The sequence below is a fragment of the Mobula birostris genome, chromosome 2, assembly GCF_030028105.1.
Source record: "Mobula birostris isolate sMobBir1 chromosome 2, sMobBir1.hap1, whole genome shotgun sequence".
NCBI lineage: Eukaryota > Metazoa > Chordata > Chondrichthyes > Myliobatiformes > Myliobatidae > Mobula > Mobula birostris.
The window spans coordinates 215,001,817-215,022,779 of record NC_092371.1 but is presented as its reverse complement, the minus strand read 5'-3'; the positions used below and the strand labels follow the sequence as shown (position 1 = coordinate 215,022,779).

Genomic DNA, 20,963 nt, shown 5'->3' with positions numbered 1-20,963 from the left:
TATCTGTAGATTTTCTCATGTCTGTGGTGTTTAGCATTATGGCTTTCTGGAGATTTACATATATATTTCTCTGTAGGCCTAGTTGTTAACATTATTGTGTAGTGACTTTGGGGTGATACCAGTGGTAGATATTACTATTGGAAGATATTTATGTCTATAATCTTTCAAACTCCTCTTAATTCAGCATATTTCTGGTGATTTCACTTATTGATTTTTGTATGTAATGTGCATTTGGATGGTTATATCTATCAAGTAAGTTGTCTTGCTTGCTTATCATGTAATATTATATCTAGGTAGTGATTACAGATCATCTTATCTATAATCATGAGATCGGTTGTAGTCTAATTTGTGGGACTCTGACTCTAAAACTAGATCAGGCTTGTATTTATAGTAAGGTATGGCGTATTTTAAAGCAAGATTTTGGTGAATGATGTTTGCCACTTCATTGTGCCCATGTAAATAATCAGATTGAGTTAAACTGCTGCAGAATCCTGCAATGTGTTGGACTGTTTCTGGTTTCTCTCAGCATTTTCTGCATTTATTGTCTTGATTTTGTTGATCTTATTATCATATATTTCTGATTTTTTTGTGTTAACCACCTGGTCCTGTATTGCCACAAGACCACAAATACTTATGTTTCATATTTATCCACTGCTTGTAGTACCCTGCTGCTCTGTTTTATATTCTACTAGCTCTATTGCACTTCCATGTTTAATGTTCTACACTTATCCTGTCCAAAGTTATTATTTTCTTTAGTAATTGCAGTTTGTCATCTTTCGTACATTGGTTGTTTATCCATCCTGCTGAGTGCAGCTTTTCACGGATTCTATTGTGTTACTTGGATTTACTATGTATGCCCGCAAAAAAAATCAGAAGGTCGTATATACCGACATATGTACTTTGATAATAAATTTACTTTGAATATTGTACTTGCTTCCCTTATCACCAACTCAACCTGCAAGTTAACTTGTAGAGAATCCTGCATGAGTACTCCCAAGTACCTTTGCAGATCTGATTTTGAGTTTTCGCCCTGTCTACACAGTTCTTGCTTCTACCAAAGTACATGACTATACATTTCCCTACACTATATTCCATCTGCCACTTCTTTGCCCATTCTCCCAATCCAGTCCTTCTGCCATCTACCCTTCCCTCCATCCATCTTCATATCATCCACAAAATTGGCCACAAAGCCATCAATTCTGTCATTCAGGTCAAATATACAAGGTGAAAAGAAGCTGTCCCAACATCGACCCCTGTGGAACACCATTAGTCACTGGCAGCCAACCACAAAAGTACCCCCTTTATTCCCACTCTGCCTCCTGCCAGTCAGCCAATCTTCTATACATGCCAGTATTTTTTCTGTAATACCATGGGCTCTCGTTAAGCAGCCTTATGTTTAGCGCTTTGTCAAAGGCCTTCTGAAAATACAAGTAAAAACATCCAATGACTTAATCTAACCTGCCTGTTATTTCCCAATGGAATTCCAACAGTTTATCAGTCAAGACTTCCCCTTAAGGAAACCATGCTGACTTTGGCTTATTTTATTATGTGCCTCCAATTACCCCAAAACCTAATCCTTAATTATGGACTCCAACATCTTCCCAACCACTGAATTCAGACTAACTGGCCTACAACTTCCATTCTTCTACCTCTCACCCTTCTTAATGAGTAGCGAGATATTTGCAATTCGCCAGTACTCCAGAAGCACTCCAGAATCTAGAGGTTCTCGAAAGATCATTACTAATACCTCCAGAATTTCTTCAGCTAAACCTTTCAGAACAATGGGGAGTAGTCTATCTGGGCCAGGTGATTTATCTATCTTCAGACCTTTCAGCTTCCCAAACGCCTTGTCCGAAGTAACAGCAACTACACTCACTTCGGCTTCCTGACACTCTTGAATTTCTGGCATACTAGAGTCTTCCACAGTGATACTGATGAAAAACAAGTTCATCCGCCATCTCTTTGTCCTCTCCAGCATCAATTTCCAGTGGTCCAATATCGACTCTTACCTCTTTTACTCTTCATATATCTGAAAAAACTTTTGGCATCCTCTTATTTTCCTATTCCTGTTGGGACACCATCCTATTTCATATTTTCTCTCCTTATGGCCTTTTCAGCTGCCATCTGTTGGTTTTTAAAAGCTTCCCAATCTTCTAAGTTCCCAACTTATTTTGCTACATTGTATGCCTTCTCTTCTGCTTTTATGTTGTCTTTGACTTCCCTTGTGAGCCACAGTTGCCTCATCCTTCCATGAGAATACTTCATCTTTGGGATGCGCCTATCCCGTGCCTTCCAAAATGCCCCCAGAAGCTTCAACCACTGCAGTTCTGCCATCATCCCTGCTAGTGTCCCTTCCAATCAACTTTGACTAGCTTCTCTCTCATGCCTCTAATTCCATTTACCCCTCTGTATTATTGATACACCTGACTAGCTTTTCACTTTTAAACTCCAGGGTGAATTCTATCATATGATCATTGCCACCCAAGGGTTTTTTTTACTTAAACGCCCTAATTAAATCTTGTTCATTACAGAACATCCAATCCAGAATAGCCTTTCCCCTAGTGAGCTCAATCAAAATCTGTTCTCAAAAGCCATCTCACAGGCATTCTGCAAATTCCTTCTCTTGGGATCCATCAACCTGATTTTCCCATCATATTCCCATCTACCTTCATATTGAAATCCCCACAACTGTTCCTTAACTCTACTTATAAGGATCTTCCAATCCTTAAACCTATTTCTAAGGATTTGATTGCATTTTTAAACCAACAGAGCCACCCCACCTCCTCTGCCTTCCTGCTTGTCCTTTTGATACAAGGCATATCCTTGGATATTAAGGTCCCAACTACGATCATCTTTCAACCACGACTCAGTGACGCCCACATTATACTTGCCAATCTCTAACTGCACAGCAAGATCATCTATCTTATTCTGTATACTGTGTACAGTCAAATGTAACACCTTCAGTCCTGTATTCACCCTTTTCAATTTTGTCCCCATATTACACTTCAATTCATCCCACTGACTGCAAATTTCACCAAACATCTGCCTGTCCTTCCTTATAGTCTCACTACACACTGCATCTACTTGTAAACCAACTGGACACTTTCAGCCCCATCACTCCAGCTCCCTCCTCCCTGCCAAATTAGTTTAAATACTCCCCAACAGCTCTAACTAACCTGCTCGCAACGATGTTGGTCCCCTCAGGTTGAAGTGTAACTCGTCATTTTCGCACAGGTCATACCTTCCCCAGAAGAGATCCCAATAATCCAGAAATCCTGCTACTCAGCTTCCTTCCTAACTCCCTGTATTCTACTTTCAGGACCTCCTCCTTTTTCTATGTCTGTCGTACCACAACCTCTGGCTGCTGATCCTCCCATTTCAGGATAATGTGGATATTATCAGAAACATCACAAACTCTGGCAACTGGGAGACGAACTACCATCTGTGTTTCTTTCCTGGCTTTATTATCAGGACGTGAAGATCTAATATACAAATCCTTTATTTCTCACATCAGCAAAACCACACTTATAGGACTGATCAATATTTTTAGGTCATTTTATTGACTCTTGATATGCTTTTAGTGTTATTTTAGATGTGCTTAGTTTTATTTGTTTATATTGTTTTAATATTTTAATAAAGGATATGTTTTAAGTTTTTATGCTCCACCTACCAAATGACAATAGTCATGAGAACTAACTGCGCATCCTAATCAGTTTCGTCAACCCAATTTCATCCAAATCTATCTTGTTGCAGTCTTGAAGCTAATTTATAGTAACCTTACCAATCTTACTTGTACAACAACTGAACCAAGGCTCTTTTGGACAAGGATAGTTCAATTACAGTTTTTAACAGAACCTCTGGGGGAAGGGGGAGCCGGCAGGGCACTAGCAACAGCAGCAATGCAATGTTCATCGTGGCCAGTCACTTGAACTTCTTTTCCAGAGTTTGCACAAAATCCACATACAATTATAAACACAAAATAACCTGCAGATGCTTTTTTCACCTGGCACCTACCAGCCTTCTCCTTCCCACCCTCCCCCCACCTTCTTTATAGGGCCTCTGCCCCTTCCCTCTTCAGTCCTGACGAAGGGTTCCAGCCCGAAACTTTGACTGATCGTTTCCACGGATGCTGCCCGACCTGCTGAGTTCCTCCAGCGAGTTGTGAGTGTTCCACATACAATTATGAATGGTGGTAAGTTAATGGAGGGAGATTCTACAATTAAGCATGAAAGTGTCTAAGTACCGCATGTGAAGTGCAGAAGGCTGATGTGTTGCCATTTATGCGCATGCGCCAGTCGTGCATGCAGCCTGGTACAGCCGTTCCCATCTATTCTTACTTTCTTCTTCTTACGTTTTAATTTACGTTACTTTTTGTTACTTTTTGTTTTTTTTTCTCACGGTAACACATCGAAGCTGCACCCTCTCTAACATGCTGGTAGAGAGAGTTTTATTTGGGTTTTCTTTAGCACTGGAAATGGTTACATCCTGACACGTGGGACAGAAGCAAGGTTGCATTGTGTATTCCATGGACCAGCAAATACCGGCCGGTTTAGCAAGCAGAGCGGCGGACACTCCCGCGGAAATCCGGAGGAAAACACACAGAGGATGCAGAGGGGGATCACAAAGCCGAGGAAAGAGGACCGGGTCGAGACAACAGAGATTTTTGGAGAAGAGGAGTTCGGTGGGTAATATCGTTCTGGCTGACCAGAAGTGCACTGAGAGCGGTAAGCGTAAAGGAGTTGGGTGCTTACTGATCTGGTTAATCCGGGGCATATTACGATCAAGGAACGTGTTTGCAGACTGGATATTGATCTTTTTACTGTTGGACTTCGGCCACATTCCACCGTGATATAACACTTGGCGGCACGGGAGGTTGTTCCCGCCTGTGGCCATCGAACAGGTGGCTCCTCCTGTGGAGGGTCAGACACCCTGAGCCAATAGACTTGTCCTGGACTTATTTTCCATCTGACATAGTTTGCATTTTGTTGTTTGATTGTTGGGGGTTTTTGTATTGCTATATTTACGCTCTATTCTTGGTTGGTGCAGCTGTAACAAAACCAAATTTCCCTCGGGATTAATAAAGTACATCTATCTATCTATCTTATGTTCAGCCAAAAATGCTGAATAGCCAATTTGTTTCTGCTTCAAGGGCTCAACATTACAGAAGGCAGTCTGGCAAAATGGAACTAAGCATCAAGTCAAAAAATATTTTTGTGGCTGTAATGAGAAGTTGCACCAAAGAAGGTTCAAATTTTTGGGCAATAATTATTTCACTTTCAGATCAGAAATTCTTCATAGTTATGTCTTAGCCCCATCTTGTGGGAGAGAAAGTGGGGATAATTCACAGTCAACTACAGAATGGCTGATTTCTTTCTCAACTCAGACGGTGAGGCACTCCAATAACCACATACAGCTAAGATCTGAGAAAGAATTCAGACATAGATTGATGTGGAACAATTTGACACCAGATAAATGCAGGACAATGACCATTTCCAATAAGAGTTCACACACCCGTCACTAATATTCAAAGGGATTTCTATCAATTAACCCTCCACTACTATTATCTAACAGGTTGCCGAAAACTCCAGAAACTTAGAGGGTTACAGTAATTAGCTTGGCCACAAGAACTGGTCAAAGAATGAGCATTGTCCACCTAGTGATGATCTGCCCACATCCCAAAGGCTTCCAAAAATCTGCATGGGATAGAATAGTAGCAAAGCCATCACCTACTTCACATGCAAATCATCTACCATCCCAGCTAAGAAATATTAAGTCAAAATCCTAAAATTGCTTGAATCATAAATAATGGGGGTGGATTGTTTCTCAAGATAGCTTCTCACTAATCCATTGAAAATGCAGATACAAGCAGATATTTGATCACAGCCTATACTGCGATGCCACAGAATTTAAAAAGTGCAGAAATCATCAGTTAATTTGAAATCCGAAGCAAAACAGCTGAGGATCTTATTACCTTATTCCTGAAAGTACAAGCAGCACAATTTTCTTTTAAAATTGTCAGAGTGACAAACACATTATTCAGGATAAAACAACTTGACAATTTAAATAATTAATCTGATTTTAATGTGATAGCAGCATCCATTATCAAGGACCCACACCATCCAGGACATGCTCTCCTCTCGCTGCTATCAGAAAAATGGTACAAGAGCCTTAGGACTTGCACCATCAGGTTCAGCAAGAGTTACCCTCAACCATCAGGCTCTTGAACAAAGAGGATAACTTCACTTGTCTCATCATTGAAATGTTCCCACAACCAAGGGACTCAATTTCAAGGACTCTTCTTCTCATGCTCTTGATATTTATTGCTTATTTATATTATTGTTTTTCTTTTTGTATTTGCAGTTTATCTTCTGCGCTCTGGCTAAAAGCCCTAGTTTGACGATCATTCATTATGTTATAGTTACTATTTTATAGATTTGTTGAGTCTGTCCACAAAAAAAATCTCAGGGACGTATATAATGATATGTATGTAGTTTGATAATAAAATTTACTTCGAACTTTTGATTTTAAATGCAGAAACACGGAATTACACTTATTTCTCATGTTATTAAAAAGCTGAAAGCCAAAGCAAATACTTACAAATTACTAATTTCTGCATCATACGGCTCTTTAACATCTGCTTTACTTGAATCATCTGTTCCAAAAGAAATATTAAACTGAATGCAAGGAAGTTGAAAATTTTACATTAGAGCTTTGTAAACTGCAGTTATGAGAATACTAAAACAAATCTTATGACTGACAAAAGTAGCAATTTTACAAATGATAAAATACAAAATTGAAAAAAGTAACATCCTTACAAAATAACAAAATTTGGTTTCATCTGCCAGATAAGACAAAGATATTTGAAGTACAGCTGCGATTTGCATGGCGAAAATGTGAATTATAGCTAGTAGCAAGTTACTTTTCTCTCTGTCATTGCAGTGATCTTTCTGCTTTGCTTTACAAAGTGGCCCTATGAAGGCTCTCCAAGGGTTAGGAGATTAATTTTTGTCTCATTGTTGATTTTTTTCCAGGTTCAGATCTGGTCCACAGAATACATAAGCTATCAATCAAGGGGAATACTTCTCAGCTGTAGGACAAACTGGCAAGCAGAGATGAAAGAAATAGGGATAGATTCAAAGAGCATTGAACTAGTCAGTAACTACTTACTTTGAAAACTAGGAGAAAACAAAGGTTTAGTTTCAAGACGTTGGAGAGACCTGACTTCACTATAAAGGTAAGAGATGATAGAACAGACTGAATGTTAATGAAATGGGAAGGAACCATTTTGCAAGGATGTCAAGTCAACCAGATAGTAATCAGTTGAGAATAAAGGCAGAGTTGGCAGACATCATACCTAAAATGACCAGCTTCTCTATTTGTTACACAGCAGTTCCCAAAAATTATGCACCAGTAAGCATTAAGGCTTTTAGAAACTGATTCTAAAAAGTGACTCTACACACGTCAAAACATTTCAGCTTTCATCATCCAATTACATTTGCTTTCAATGGACTAAGCGTGGGTAAAAATCAAAATTTCAATCAAGCAAGTAGAATTACATTGAGAAAGATCAGAATAAAAAGCCTGAAGTTACTACCACCTCCCCCCAATGAAGCAACGATACCTACCACTGTATATGGACATGGGCTTAGTTGGCGTAGAAGCACCATCGAATATTGCTCTATCCAAAAAGTCTATTGTGGACTCTGTGTAAACGACTTGGAAGACTTGACTAAGAAGAGAACAGAGTTCTTCGGCAGCTGCCTACAAGAAAAATTTTCAGTTAGTTCAAAAGCAGGAGTGTTGAAAAGTTGTAGAATATTACTCTCCCCTCACATCCCATGATGATGCAAACTTATTCTTTATTCTAGCGTGGAGGAAATTAACCTGTGCTGACAGAATGATTTTATCTAAAATTCTAGGAGTGAGTAGATATAAAAGATGTTTTGCTTCATCATCAAAAGGAGACTATTCAGCTAACAGAAACTAGATTCAGGCTTCCAAGTTTAATTTCATACAAAATTCTTCAGCAAAATTTAAGTGTTGCATACAGTTATTGGATTTAAACCCAAATTCCAAGATAATGGCAAAATCTAGTAAGGGTTTATGGGTAGAACTGAGGAATAAGAAAGATATGACCACCTTAATGAGATATTATAGACCACTCAATAGTTTGTGGGATTTAGAGGAGCAAATTTGTAGAGATTGCATACTGTTGCAAGAAACATAAGGTTGTAATAGTGGGCGATTTTAACTTTCCACATATTGACTAGAATTCCCATACTGTAAAGGGACTGGATGGGAAAGAGTTTGTCAAACATGTTCAGGAAGTCTGAAATAGAGAAAGAGTGTGATACCAGATCTCCTATTAGGGAATGAGAAAGGGCAAGTGACAGAAGGCTGTGTAGGGGAACACCTTGTATCTAGTGATCGTAACGTCATTAGTTTCAAAGTATTTATAGAAAAGGATCTAGCAGTATGGATTGAGATAGGTTGTTTTCTGGCAAAGGGAGGCCTTGAAAAGTGACATTTTGAGAGTACAGTGTTTGTATGTTACTGTCAGAATAACAGTCAGGGATAACAGGTTTAAAAACCTTGGTTTTCAAAGATATTGAGATCCTGGTTAAGAAAAAGGAGGTGCATAGCAGGTATAAGCAGGTTGGAACAAATGAGGTACTTAAGTACAAGAAATGCAAGAGAACACTTGAGGAGAAAATCAGGAGAGCTGAAATAAGACGAGGTTGGTCTAGCAGACAAGGTGAAGGAGAATCCGAAGGTCTTCTAGAAACATATTAAGAGCAAAAGTATAGCAAGGGCCAAAACTGATCCTGTGGAAGATCAGTGGTAATGTATGCATAGAACCAAAAGAGATGTGGGAGATCTTAAATGGATTTTTTGCATCTGTATTTACTCAGGAGATGGACACTGTCTATAGAAGTGAGGCAAAGCAGCAACAGGGTCACGGACCCTATACAGATTACAGAGGTGGTAGTGTTTGGTGTCTTGCAAAGTAGGGTGGATAAAATCCACTGGGCCTGACAAGGTTCTCTCCAACCCTGTGAGAGGCTAGTACAGAAATTGCAGGGGCCCTAACAGAGATATTAAAAACATCTTTAGCCATGGGTGAGTTGCCAGAAGACTGGAGGATAGTTAATGTTGTTTCATTGTTTAGGGATGCTAAGAATAGGCCAGGAAATTATAGGCTGATGAGCCTGACATCAGTAGGGGGAAACTTACTGGAAGGTATTCTAAGGGAATATATATATATATATATATATATGTATGTATGTATGAGAGACAGAGACTGATTAGGGGCAGTCAACCTGGCTCGGTAAGTCGTATTTATCGAATCTTACTGAGTTTTTCGTGGAAGTTACCAGGAAAGTTGATGTAGGCGAGGATGTTGTCTATATGGACTTTAGCAAGGCCTTTGACTTTAATAAGATCCAGCAAGGGAGGTTGGTCAAAAAGGTTCAGTCATTTGGCATTAAGGATGAAGTAGCTTCTGGGGAGAAGCCAGAAAGTGGTAGTAAATGCTCTCTGACTGGAAGTCTGTAAACCAGAGGTGTGCCGCAGGGATTAGTGCTAAATCCGTTGTGTTTGTCATCTATAACAATCTGGATGATAATGTCATAAACTGGAATAGCAAATTTGGGGATGACACCAAGAATGGGGATGTGGTGGACAGCGAGGAAGACCAAAGACTGCAGTGGGATCTGGATCAGCTGGAAAAGTGGGCTGAGAAGAAAAAAATAGCAGATGGAAGCTAATATAGGTAAGTGTGAAGTGCTGCACTTGGGTGCACCAGCCAGGGTGGGTCTTACACAGTGAGCAGTAGGGTACTGAGGAATGTAGTAGGGAATACAGATCCATAATTCCTTGTAAGTGGTGTCCCAGGTAGACAGAGTAATAAAATTGGCCTTCATAATACAATGTATAAAGTACAGGACTTGGGATGTTATGTTGAAATTGTACAATATCCTGGTGAGGTCTAATCTGGAATACAGTGTCCACTTCAGGTCACCTACCTAAGGAAAGATTTAAATCATTGACTTGAGGACCTGAGTTATAGGGAAATGTTGAATAGGTTAAGAGTTTATTCCCTAGAATGTAGATGTCTAAGGGGAGATTTGATAGAGGTATACAAAATTGTGAAGGGTATAGATAGGATAAATACAAGCAGGTTTTTTCCACTGAAGTTGGATGGGACTCTGAAAGGTGGAATGCTTAAGAGGAACATGAGGGGTAATGTCTTCAGAAAGTTGTGACAGTGTGGAACAAGCTGCCAGCACGTGGTGGATTCAGTGTCGATTTCAACTTTTAAGAGAACTTTGGATAGGTAATGTGGATGGTAGGGTTATGGCTGGCTATGGCCTGGGTGCAGTTTGATGGGCAGGTTTGTGCTATGGTGTCCTATGACTCTGTACAACAATGTTATAGTCATGGCAGATTTATTAGGGACATCTAAAAAAACTTAGATATGCACATGGACGATAGAAATAATGAGAACTATGTAGGAAGTTAAGTGTTAGATTAATCATATAGTTACAAGTTTGGTACAACATTGTGGGCCGAAAGGACTGTGCTGTGCTGTAATATTCTATGTTATAAATCAAAAACTTCAATTAACAAGGGAAAATATAGTTTTCAAGGCCTGATGAACCAGATCCAAATCAGCAGTTTTTTTAGGACTAGCCAAGTACCGAATGGGCTTACAACCTTCAAATGATTGAGCAAGTGTCCACGAAATAATCTCCCAATTGTGAGATGCAAACCTCTTCAGGAAACTGCTATAGCTGATCTTTCTGCTTTCTATGGACTGCTGGTCAGAATGCATGCAGCCTTTTAAACAAGGAGAAACTTTACAAATAAAAAAATAAATGTCCCCTTTTCTCCTCTCTTTGAGATGGGTATGTTTGTAAAGACTGAATAAAATAAATAATTATAATTTGAGAAAACATCAAATAGTTGGCCATAGAACAAAACTGAATTACCAACAACTGTGAACCAAAATTGTACCAGCCATCTCTTTTGAAGAATGTATTGCTGCAGAGTCTAAGTGTTATTTAATCATTAACTCATTTTCATGCAATTCGTCAGGTTCATTAAACTGAAAACTTCTTACTTTGTTCTCTACGACAACAATGATTAGACTACATGCTTCCATGGTTCCAGCTCTAGTTTCTGATGCCTGTATTTTAGTGAAACCTTCAGTGCTCTGATTGGTTGAATTTCCGGAGTCGCTGGCTGAAAGAGAGCACCAACAATGAAATAGTTTTATGTCTGTCCCAGCCTTAAGATGTTGGAATGCAACTGAAATGCAGTATATATTGCACAGGATCACTGTTATTTTTAAGACAAGGAATTCACAGCTTGGACTAATGATACAGAGACTGGAGTATAAATCTTTCTATGGCATTTGAAATTTAAATTCATGACCTTGAGAGAAAAATCAACGTTCGGTATTGGCGACCATGAAACTACATTTCATTAAATATTCTTCAAGGTATAAATCCTGCTACCTTTACTTAAAGTGTCTACAATGACCTCAAACCCACAGCAAAAAGGTCAGCTCTTAACTGCACTACAAAATAGCCCAGCAAGTTCCTCTAGTTCAAGATAATTAAGATGAATGCTGTCCTTGCCAGAAACATGCAATTAATTTGCAAAGGCAGTATGCTGACAAAGGTTTGATATAGCTTTCCTTTAAAAATTACACTGGAAGAGAAATGTTGACAAAGTCACCAGAACTTTTAGAGTTTTTGAAAAGTGCAAGAGAATGTAAAAGATGAGAAGGTAGAAAGAATCTCAGTTCAACACTTGGATCTGAAAAGTAGATCTTTTGATTCAACACTGCAGAATCATCTGGATTTTTGACTCAAGTCCCTGCGTAGAGTCGAAATCCATACTGCTGCTAAACCATGAGGTTACGAATGCTAATATCTTGCCTCCAAATCAGGTGGCTTTATTTTTGGAGGGTCAGGGTGGGAATGTGAGCTCACCTGGAGTGCACAAGTCCAGGCTGGCACTCTATTACAGTACCCAGTGAACATTTTGCTTGCTCACTATGTGCCATGTCATACGATATGGGCCATCATGGTCCTTCCATGATTCTTGGCAAATTTTCCTACAGAAACAGCTTGCCTTTGCATTCTTCTGGGCAGTATCTTTACAAGACAGGCGACCCCAGCCATTATCAATACTCTTCAGAGATTGTCTGTCTGGGGTCAGTGGACACATAACCAGGACTTTGATATGCACCAGCCGCTCATACAACCATCCACCACCTGCTCCCGCGGCTTCACATGACCCTGATTTGGGGGGGGGGGGGGCAAACAGGTGCTACATCTTGCCTCAGGGTGATCTGTAAGCTAGTGGAGGGAAGGACCGCCTTACACCTCCTTAGGTAGAGACGCATCTCTACCCCACCCTCCGTGAACGTTAGACTTGAGTAAAACCAGATCAGACAGTATCTGTGGAAACAGTAGCAATTCAAGACAATGACCCTTGTACAGGCATTGTATCCAGATATATAGACAAAATTTCAGAGCTTAAAAGGAGAAAGCATCAATGGACACAAATCAATATCTGAGCTGTTTATGCTTTGTTAGAACCAAGTATGAAATCAGCATTTTTAAGGCTTACTTATTAATTTTCTATTCACAGACAGAGTTTCAATTAAAGCCTGCCTAAATGGTGGAATATATTCTGTCCACTTATTCATATTCTATTCAAGATCCAATGCTCATTTCATCTATAATAAACATGTCATTTATCACCAATTAATTAATACACAGTAGTTTGATTATTTCTATTAAAGTCTTGGAGACTGAGATGAGTACACAACTAAGTGCCCCTCTCCAAACTAGTGCCACTTAACCCTCTCTGCACCCATTGACTACCACCAAAAGCAACCTTTGGTGAACGATCAGACAAATCTAATGCTCTGAAGAATATCTACCCTAATTAAAAGTTCTTGTCTTTTAGAAAATGTGTGAAGTTTCAAGTATTTCTTATTCCAAAAGAAAAAAATCAAACCTATTCATTTGCACATATCAATAACTTGTTTACTGATGCTTTTGTTTAATCCGTACCATTACAGACAAAAAGGTGAGAATATCTTGACAAATGCTGCCTTGATGCCAGTATCAGAAAGTGGCTCTTTAAAATCTCATTCAGGTCTGGTAGAAAACTTTGTTGATGGAATTAAACAAGCAGGAAAAAAGAACCAGAAATTTCTTTCAGCATATACAGTACTGAATTAGGTCAAAAATTATTAACGAGAAAGCTAAGTGATGTTTCCTTAAAATGCTCATTCCATTTACTTGTATTATCTGACTCACAAGAAACCTTAAACTACATGAAAAAACACAACAAATCTTGGCATTTTATTATGTTTATGCTACAAAAGCTGTAACCAAGCTACTTGAATTGAGGATTTAATCCAAAAACATAGGACTTACCAGTTTTAAAAATAACCAGATGAAGGGAATCATCTCGAATATAAGAGACTGCTGCAATATCATGGATTGGAACTCTAAGGATGATATCTTCTCCATCCCGCCATACCAATTTAATATTGTATGCAGACACAGTAATTACTGCATCTTGTTCTTGTGTTAGTGGTCCTGGGATTTGATGTGCCCTCTAAATGAAATTGTAAATGAGTTTTTTTTAAAAACTTTCAGCTATTTTCTTAGTAGATATACAAAAACTTGAGTGATTTTTCACAGTAAAGCAGAGACATTTGTAAAATATGACTTTAACAAATTCAAGCCAGCCTAATTTTAAAACCACATAACATTGAAACTCCAATAAATGGCTTAATTGTGAATTTCAATGGATAGCCACAATAAAAATTAATCAGTGCCTAAAACAGCTAACTGGCAATGAAGTGCTATTCATAGAAAGTAATATACTGAGGTGAAATACATGAACAGTGCTCATTAAGGCCTTGAAAGTAGCTGAAAGAAACAAGAGGAAATCCAGTGGAAACTCTACAGATATAAGGAATATGGAAAGATAAAAACTTCTGACAGAGCTGCAGTCTATAGTATTGCAAGACTGGAAGGGCTCAGTCAGTCCGGATTGGAAGCAGCATCTCCAACACCATCATACTGAGCACAAGGGCCCCCCAGGGCTGTGTGCTCAGTCCACTGTTGTTCACTCTGCTGACCCATGACTGTGCTGCGACACACAGCTCGAACCACGCCATCGTTCGCCGATGACACGACCGTGGTGGGTCTCATCAGTAAGAACGATGAGTCAGCATACAGAGAGGAGATGCAGCAGCTAACCTGTCTCTGAATGTGAACAAAACAAAAGAGATGGTTGTTGACTTCAGGAGGACACGGAGCGACCACTCTTTGCTGAACATCGACGACTCCTCTGTAGAGATCGTTAAGAGCATCAAATTTCTTGGTGTTCACCTGGCGGAGAATATCACCTGGTCCCTCAACACCAGTTCCATAGCAAAGAAAGCCCAGCAGCGTCTCTTCTTTCTGCAAAGGCTTAGAAAAGTCCATCTCCCACTCCCCATCCTCACCACATTCTACAGAGGTTGTATTGAGAGCATCCTGAGCAGCTGCATCACTGCCCGGTTCGGAAATCGCACCATCTTGGATCGCAAGACCCTGCAGCGGGTAGTGAGGTCAGCTGAGAAGATCATCGGGGTCTCTCTTCCCGCCATTACAGATATTTACACCACACACTGCATCCGCAAAGCAAACAGCATTATGAAGGACCCCACGCACCCCTCATACAAACTCTTCTCCTTCCTGCCATCTGGAAAAAAGCACCGAAGCATTCGGGCTCTCACGACCAGGCTATGTAACAGTTTCTTCCCCCAAGCCATCAGACTCCTCAATACCCAGAGCCTGGACTGACATCAGCCTTCTACTGTGCTTATTGTCTTGTTTATTATTTATTGTAATGCCTGCACTGTTCTGTGTACTTTATGTAGTCCTGGGTAGGTCTGTAGTCTAGTGTAGTTTTTGTGTTGTTTTACGTCATTCAGTGTAGTTTTTGTATTGTTTCATGTAGCACCATGGTCCTGAAAAACGCTGTCTCGTTTTTACTGTGTACTGTACCAGCAGTTATGGTCGAAATGACAATAAAAAGTGACTTGATTTGAGAATGCATGTACAGGAATCAAAGCATGCATCAGAAATAGTACTGGAAGGTTTCATTTTCATAATGGAAACAGAATTGACCAGTGTAAAGAAACATTTTAAATCTTCACAACATAATTTTGTCATCTTAATGCACAAGTAATTTTTTTTTTAAATGGCTGCTCTCCTTCTGAAGAAAAAAACTTGGACAGCAGGTAATTTTCACAACCTTAGGATGTTTCATAATCTTCCTTAATTCACTATACCATTTAAAAAAAAAATCATCATTCTATCTGCTATTTAAAGAATTTTTACTACTTTTACAACATCCCTGCTCATATGTTACTTCTGGATTGTATTAGTTTTGATTACTTGATAGAAAACTTGTAAACTCGACCATTAGCTCACTCAGCATTAAATATTCCAAGTCTCAGTTTTATGAAAAAAAGATTTAATTTTAAAATAAAAACCTCCTCAACCATATCATGAAAACAGCATTACTCACCCTTGCATTATCTAACAAGTGCAATATTTCCGTTCGACTGGATGGATTCAGATACCCAGGCACTGATGTGAGCTGTCCCAAATACTACAATTTAAAGCATGTAACTGTTAGGATATTGAACTAGCCAAGAATTACAAAATAAATACATTTTATAGATGTTAAAGGTTTTACACTAAAATCTAATATGTTTTCAATTAATTACAAGATATTCATCAAAAACAAAATCTTAACAAATTTTCTACATGACAAAAACACTTAGAAGACCCTGCTTTGACAAAATAACTTCTGATGCAGCAAACCAAAGCAGCAAACTTGTTGAATATGGATCATGAAAATTAGAGCTGCAGATGCTGAACAGTCCAGAATCTGAAACTTTCCACAATTGCTACCTGACTAGTTGACTGTTCCGGCATTCTGTTTTCACTTCTGCTGAACACAGACATAAACATGCTGGGTATCTACCATTCATAAATTGCCCTTGGATCCTTCTGCACTAACACTAAGCCTCTGAAATTGCAAGCTGATGACCAGGAACTGAAAACACAAAGGGAAAATGGAACAACATAGTAATTTTTTATTTGTAAAATACAGAGATTGCAAAGTAATGTGGGAATCTGAGGTAGATGATTTGGAGGTTAAATGGCATATCAGCTAGAACAGACAGAGGTAAAGAGATTTGATTCAGACACGACAAACAAAATATCCAGATACTAGAACAACTTAAAACTAGTAGTGGAACTCCATACTGGTTACAGTCAACTACAACCCCTGGAATTCAGGTGAGCAATTGAAAATAGTTGGTAAAAGGAGCCCTATATCCATATTACTGGCCTTCAAATGCAGAGCAGAGGCCTAGACTTTAGCATGACTTCCAATTCATCCACATTCCCATCCCCGAACCTTAACCTGATCCCCAACTCCTGTCTGCCCCCAAATCCATCCCTATGAACCTAAACAACAACTAAGACTATAAGATCATAACACAGACTCTTCCAATTTGTCCAAGGCCTGCTGCAATCACACTCCTTCCTCAGCACTACCAATCCCTCCACCTATCTTTGTATCATCCACAAACTTTGCCACAGAACCATCAATTCTATTATCTAAATCACTGACGAACAATGTGAAAAGCAGCAGCCCTAATACTGACCCCTAGTCACCACTAGTCACTGGCAGCCAACCAGAAAAGGCTCCCTTTATTCCCACTCACTGACTCCTGTCCGTCAGCCATTCCTCCATCCATGTTAGTACATTTCCCGTAATGCCATAGGATTTTATTTTGTTAATAAGCCTCATGTAAGGCAGTTTATCAAATGCTTTCTAAAAATCCAAGAGAATGACATCCACTGCCTCTCTTTTGTCTATCCTCCTTATTCCTTCCTTAAAGAATTCTAACAGATTTGTCACACAAGATTTCCTTTCACAGAAACTTTGACTTATTTTATCATTAGTCTCCAAGTATCCCAAAACCTCATCCTTAATAATGGACTCCAACACTTTCCCAACCACTAAGGTTAGGCTAACTGGCCAGCGCCTCTTCCCCAGGGCACCACTGCTCAATACAAGAGGACATGGCTTTAAGGTAAGGGGTGGGAAGTTCGAAGGGGATATTAGAGGAAGGTTTTTCACTCAGAGAGTGATTGGTGCGTGGAATGCACTGCCTGAGTCAGTGGTGGAGGCAGATACACTAGTGAAGTTTAAGAGACTACTAGACAGGTATATGGAGGAATCTAAGGTGGGGGCTTATATGGAAGGCAGGGTTTGAGGGTCAGCATAACATTGTGGGCCGAAGGGCCTGTACTGTGCTGTACTATTCTATGTTCTATAATTTCCTTTCTTTTGTCTTCCTCCTTTCTTAAAGAGTGGAGTGACATTTGCAATTTTCCAGTCCTTCAGGACCATGCCAGAATCAAGTGATTCTTGAAAGATCATGACCAATGCATGTATTATCTTTTCAGCAACCTCTCTTAGGACTTTGGGATGTAATCCATTAGGTCCAGTGACTTATCCACCTTAAGATCTTTGAGTTTGCTTAGTATTTTCCTTGGTAATAGCAATGGCACTCATTCATGCTCCCTGACACTCATAGACTTCTGGCATGCAGCTAGTGTCTTCCACAGTAAAGACTGAAGCAAAGTTATTAAGTTCATCCGCCATTTCTATGTCTGAGCCATGACCTCTGAGACCACAGCTCAGCTTTAAGCTCACCGGAAGTGCAGATATATAGATTATTTCTCTACTGCTGCCACAAAACAACATGTTTCATGACTAGTCAGTGATAATAAACACGATTCTGACATAGGACGCAGTTCTGGAAATGCGATTAGAGTAGCTTCTGCAACTAACAGCTGTGCATGTTGTAAACATACATGCTACAACTACCAGATGTTAGCTTCTATAGATGTGTGGTGGAGAGCATATTGACTGGTTGCATCACAGCTTGGTATGGAAACACCAATGTCCTTGAACAGAAAATCCTACAAAAAGTAATGGATAGGGCTCAGTCCATCATGGGTAAAGCCCTCCCACCATCAAGCAAATCTATATGGAGTGTTGTTGCAGGAAAACAGCATCCATCATGAGAAACTCCCACCACCTGGGTCATGCTCTCTTTTTGCTGCTGCCATCAGGACGAAGGTACGGGAGTCTAAGGACTCACACCACTAGATTCAGGAATAGTTATTACCCCTCAACCATCAGACTCTTGAACTAAAGAGGATAACTTCATGCAACTTCTTTTGCACCATCACTGAAATGTTCCCACAACCTACGGACTCACTTTTAAGGACTTTTCATCTCATGTTCTCGATATTTATTATTGTTTCTTTTTGTATTTTTAGTTTGTCTTTTGCACATTGATTGAATGCCCAAATTGATGCAGTCTTCCTTTCTATTATGGATTTACTGAATATGCCTGCAAGAAAATGAATATCAGGGTTGTAAATGGTGACGTATAAGTACTTAGATAATAAATTTATTCCAAAAATTTGTAAGGAACAAACTTTATGTTTAAAGTAGTGCATGAGGTACCAATCAAGCCTGGAAACTGACAAGATTTTTATTTTAAATATAAAGTTGTTGGAGTTGCAATCAAATGGATCTTTAATTGTGCCTTGTAGAGGCTGGAAAGGGATGGGGCATCATTAGCAAAACACAGGCCTCTCACTTGCACTTCCAAAATATTTCATTCAGCCTCTTGAACAAGTTGTTATACAAGTGTTAAGTTTTTCCATCATTTTATTTCCTTTCATTCAATTCCATCTTTGTAGTAAATCTTCAGGGCATGAAAATTCAGCAGTCACTCTTAGTACAACTTAATTCCATATTCAAGAAAAATGCCAACTAAAGAGCATCTCCACTGCCCAATGTACATGGATTGGCGATTTGTATTCATGAAATATCTGCCTGCTGACCCACGATTTTCATTAAAAATAAAAGTAGCTAATGAGATTGTCCCCCACAAACAAGAGAAAATCTGCAGATGCTGGAAATCCAAGCAACACACAAAATGCTGGAGGAGAGTAGGCAGTCTATATTTTTCGGCCAAGACCCTTCCTCAGGACTCATGAATGGTCTTGGCCCAAAATGCCGACCATTAACTCTTTTCCACAGACATTGCCTGGCCTGCTGAGTTCCTCCAACATTTTTGTGTGTTGTTACCCATAAGTTGAATTTATAAAGAGCCAGGATCACAAAGGATCAACATTTTTAATACAAACTCAGCCGAAGAATCAAACATTCAAAATTCTCCATACTTTCAATCTTCCCGTGTTAACACTGCTGTGTAGGGAGTATATTTATCCCATAACTACGCATCACAATGTAGTATTAAATATCGTTTAGAAACCAGAATTAGCAGAAGGGCACAGCTAAGAACGTGTCAACATCTTCAAAGTCACTGATGCTCATTAAACATATTAAAATAAAATATTAATCTGAAAATAATCCATATTCACATAGTTCCATTCCCTGGAACAATAAAAGATCCACAAGCAGTAGAAAAAGAGCAAAGACACTAAAAAAAATTCTCAGTTAAGTTACACAAGCTGAAAACTATTTAAGAGACAGCATATACCCCAATAAGCTGTTCTCTAGTTCCCAAAGCTAAATAAAAAGGGGAAACCCACAAGACTATGTGATTTATTGTGCCCTCTCTTAGGGATATCACACACTTTTCCAAGCTTCATCCCTGCTTCCAACTTACTATGTCTACAGGGTTGTTGCTCAGTCAATTGCACTTGTCTCCTCAAAGTTTACAGATGTCACCTTATCTGAACGTTTCCAACTTATGACCCACAGATCATCTGTGATCAGATCTCATCAATGCAGACAAAAAGATGCCATCAAAGAAAAATATTTTTAAGTGGTTATCCATACAGTTAAAAACTGCAATTAGTTGAATTATACTGTGTACAAATGGGATCTACAATTTAATGCAGAGTTTGATCCTGCTGTAGAGGTTTTCGTTTTGAGAATCCTACAATTTGCTTCGAGTGCCCAGGTCATGGAGGGGAGAAACTGAAAACCATCCAAAGTCAAATCTCCATTCACTGTAGTAATCCGTTCCAGGCAATGAACAAAAACATAGTTCTGCTGAAAATGGCCACCTATACTGGACAACAAATATGCTACTATAATAAGGATTCAAACATGTAGACACTCAAAAAAGGCAAGAAAAATTACCTTGAAAGGTCAGCAAATTCAAAAATCTATACAGTTAGTGGTTACAGTAGTTCTAAAACAAACATCAAAACTATTGATTATGAAAAGATCCACCATCGTTATACGTTAGAATAACAAGTTATTACATCCTTTAAATGCATATGCATCAAATGCAATTTCAACTAATGCAAAAATGACAAATACAAATCCATAAAAATTATAGTAAAAATAAAAATACCTTTACTTCCTTTTCAATGTAATCATTCAACAGAATCTCTGGGTCAACTCTATGATCTGGCAAGGCCAGTGTAACTGTATGCAAAGGTCTTCGCTCAGTGACCTTTTCTTGTGCCTTCTTATCACGCCCTTTCTCTCCTTTCAGGAATACCCGCTTAAATGGTGACACGATTCCAGGCTACAAATAAAATACAGATTTAGATAAATACGACTTTTGAAAAAAAAACAATACTCTGCTAACCATGTAAAAATTTTATTGACAACTTAGTAAAAAGCAAATTAAATAAGACCAGTAGACAGCAACTAGATTATTTTGGCTCATTATGCAATTGTGTGATGTTGATCTAACACTAGTTTTAAAATGATAAAGAATCAACATCAATGATAAATGATAAAATGATAAAGAATCAAAATACTGGTAGAACTCAGAAGGCCAGGTAGCATCTATGGAA

The 20,963-nt window shown here is 39.0% G+C and overlaps 1 protein-coding gene across 2 annotated transcripts in view; it reads right to left on the bottom strand.

Annotated features, from left to right (window-relative positions):
* The window catches only part of ccm2 (CCM2 scaffold protein), a 103,755-nt gene that overhangs the window by 22,332 nt on the left and 60,460 nt on the right, over positions 1-20,963 (bottom strand). For both annotated transcript variants that reach the window (XM_072251435.1, XM_072251434.1), the window contains exons 2-7: positions 20,513-20,689; positions 15,613-15,696; positions 13,461-13,644; positions 11,123-11,244; positions 7,626-7,761; positions 6,598-6,652 (exon numbers count right to left, since the gene is read on the bottom strand). In XM_072251435.1, the coding sequence (XP_072107536.1) occupies positions 6,598-6,652; positions 7,626-7,761; positions 11,123-11,244; positions 13,461-13,644; positions 15,613-15,696; positions 20,513-20,689 (758 nt within the window). The remainder of the gene's footprint in view (positions 1-6,597; positions 6,653-7,625; positions 7,762-11,122; positions 11,245-13,460; positions 13,645-15,612; positions 15,697-20,512; positions 20,690-20,963) is intronic.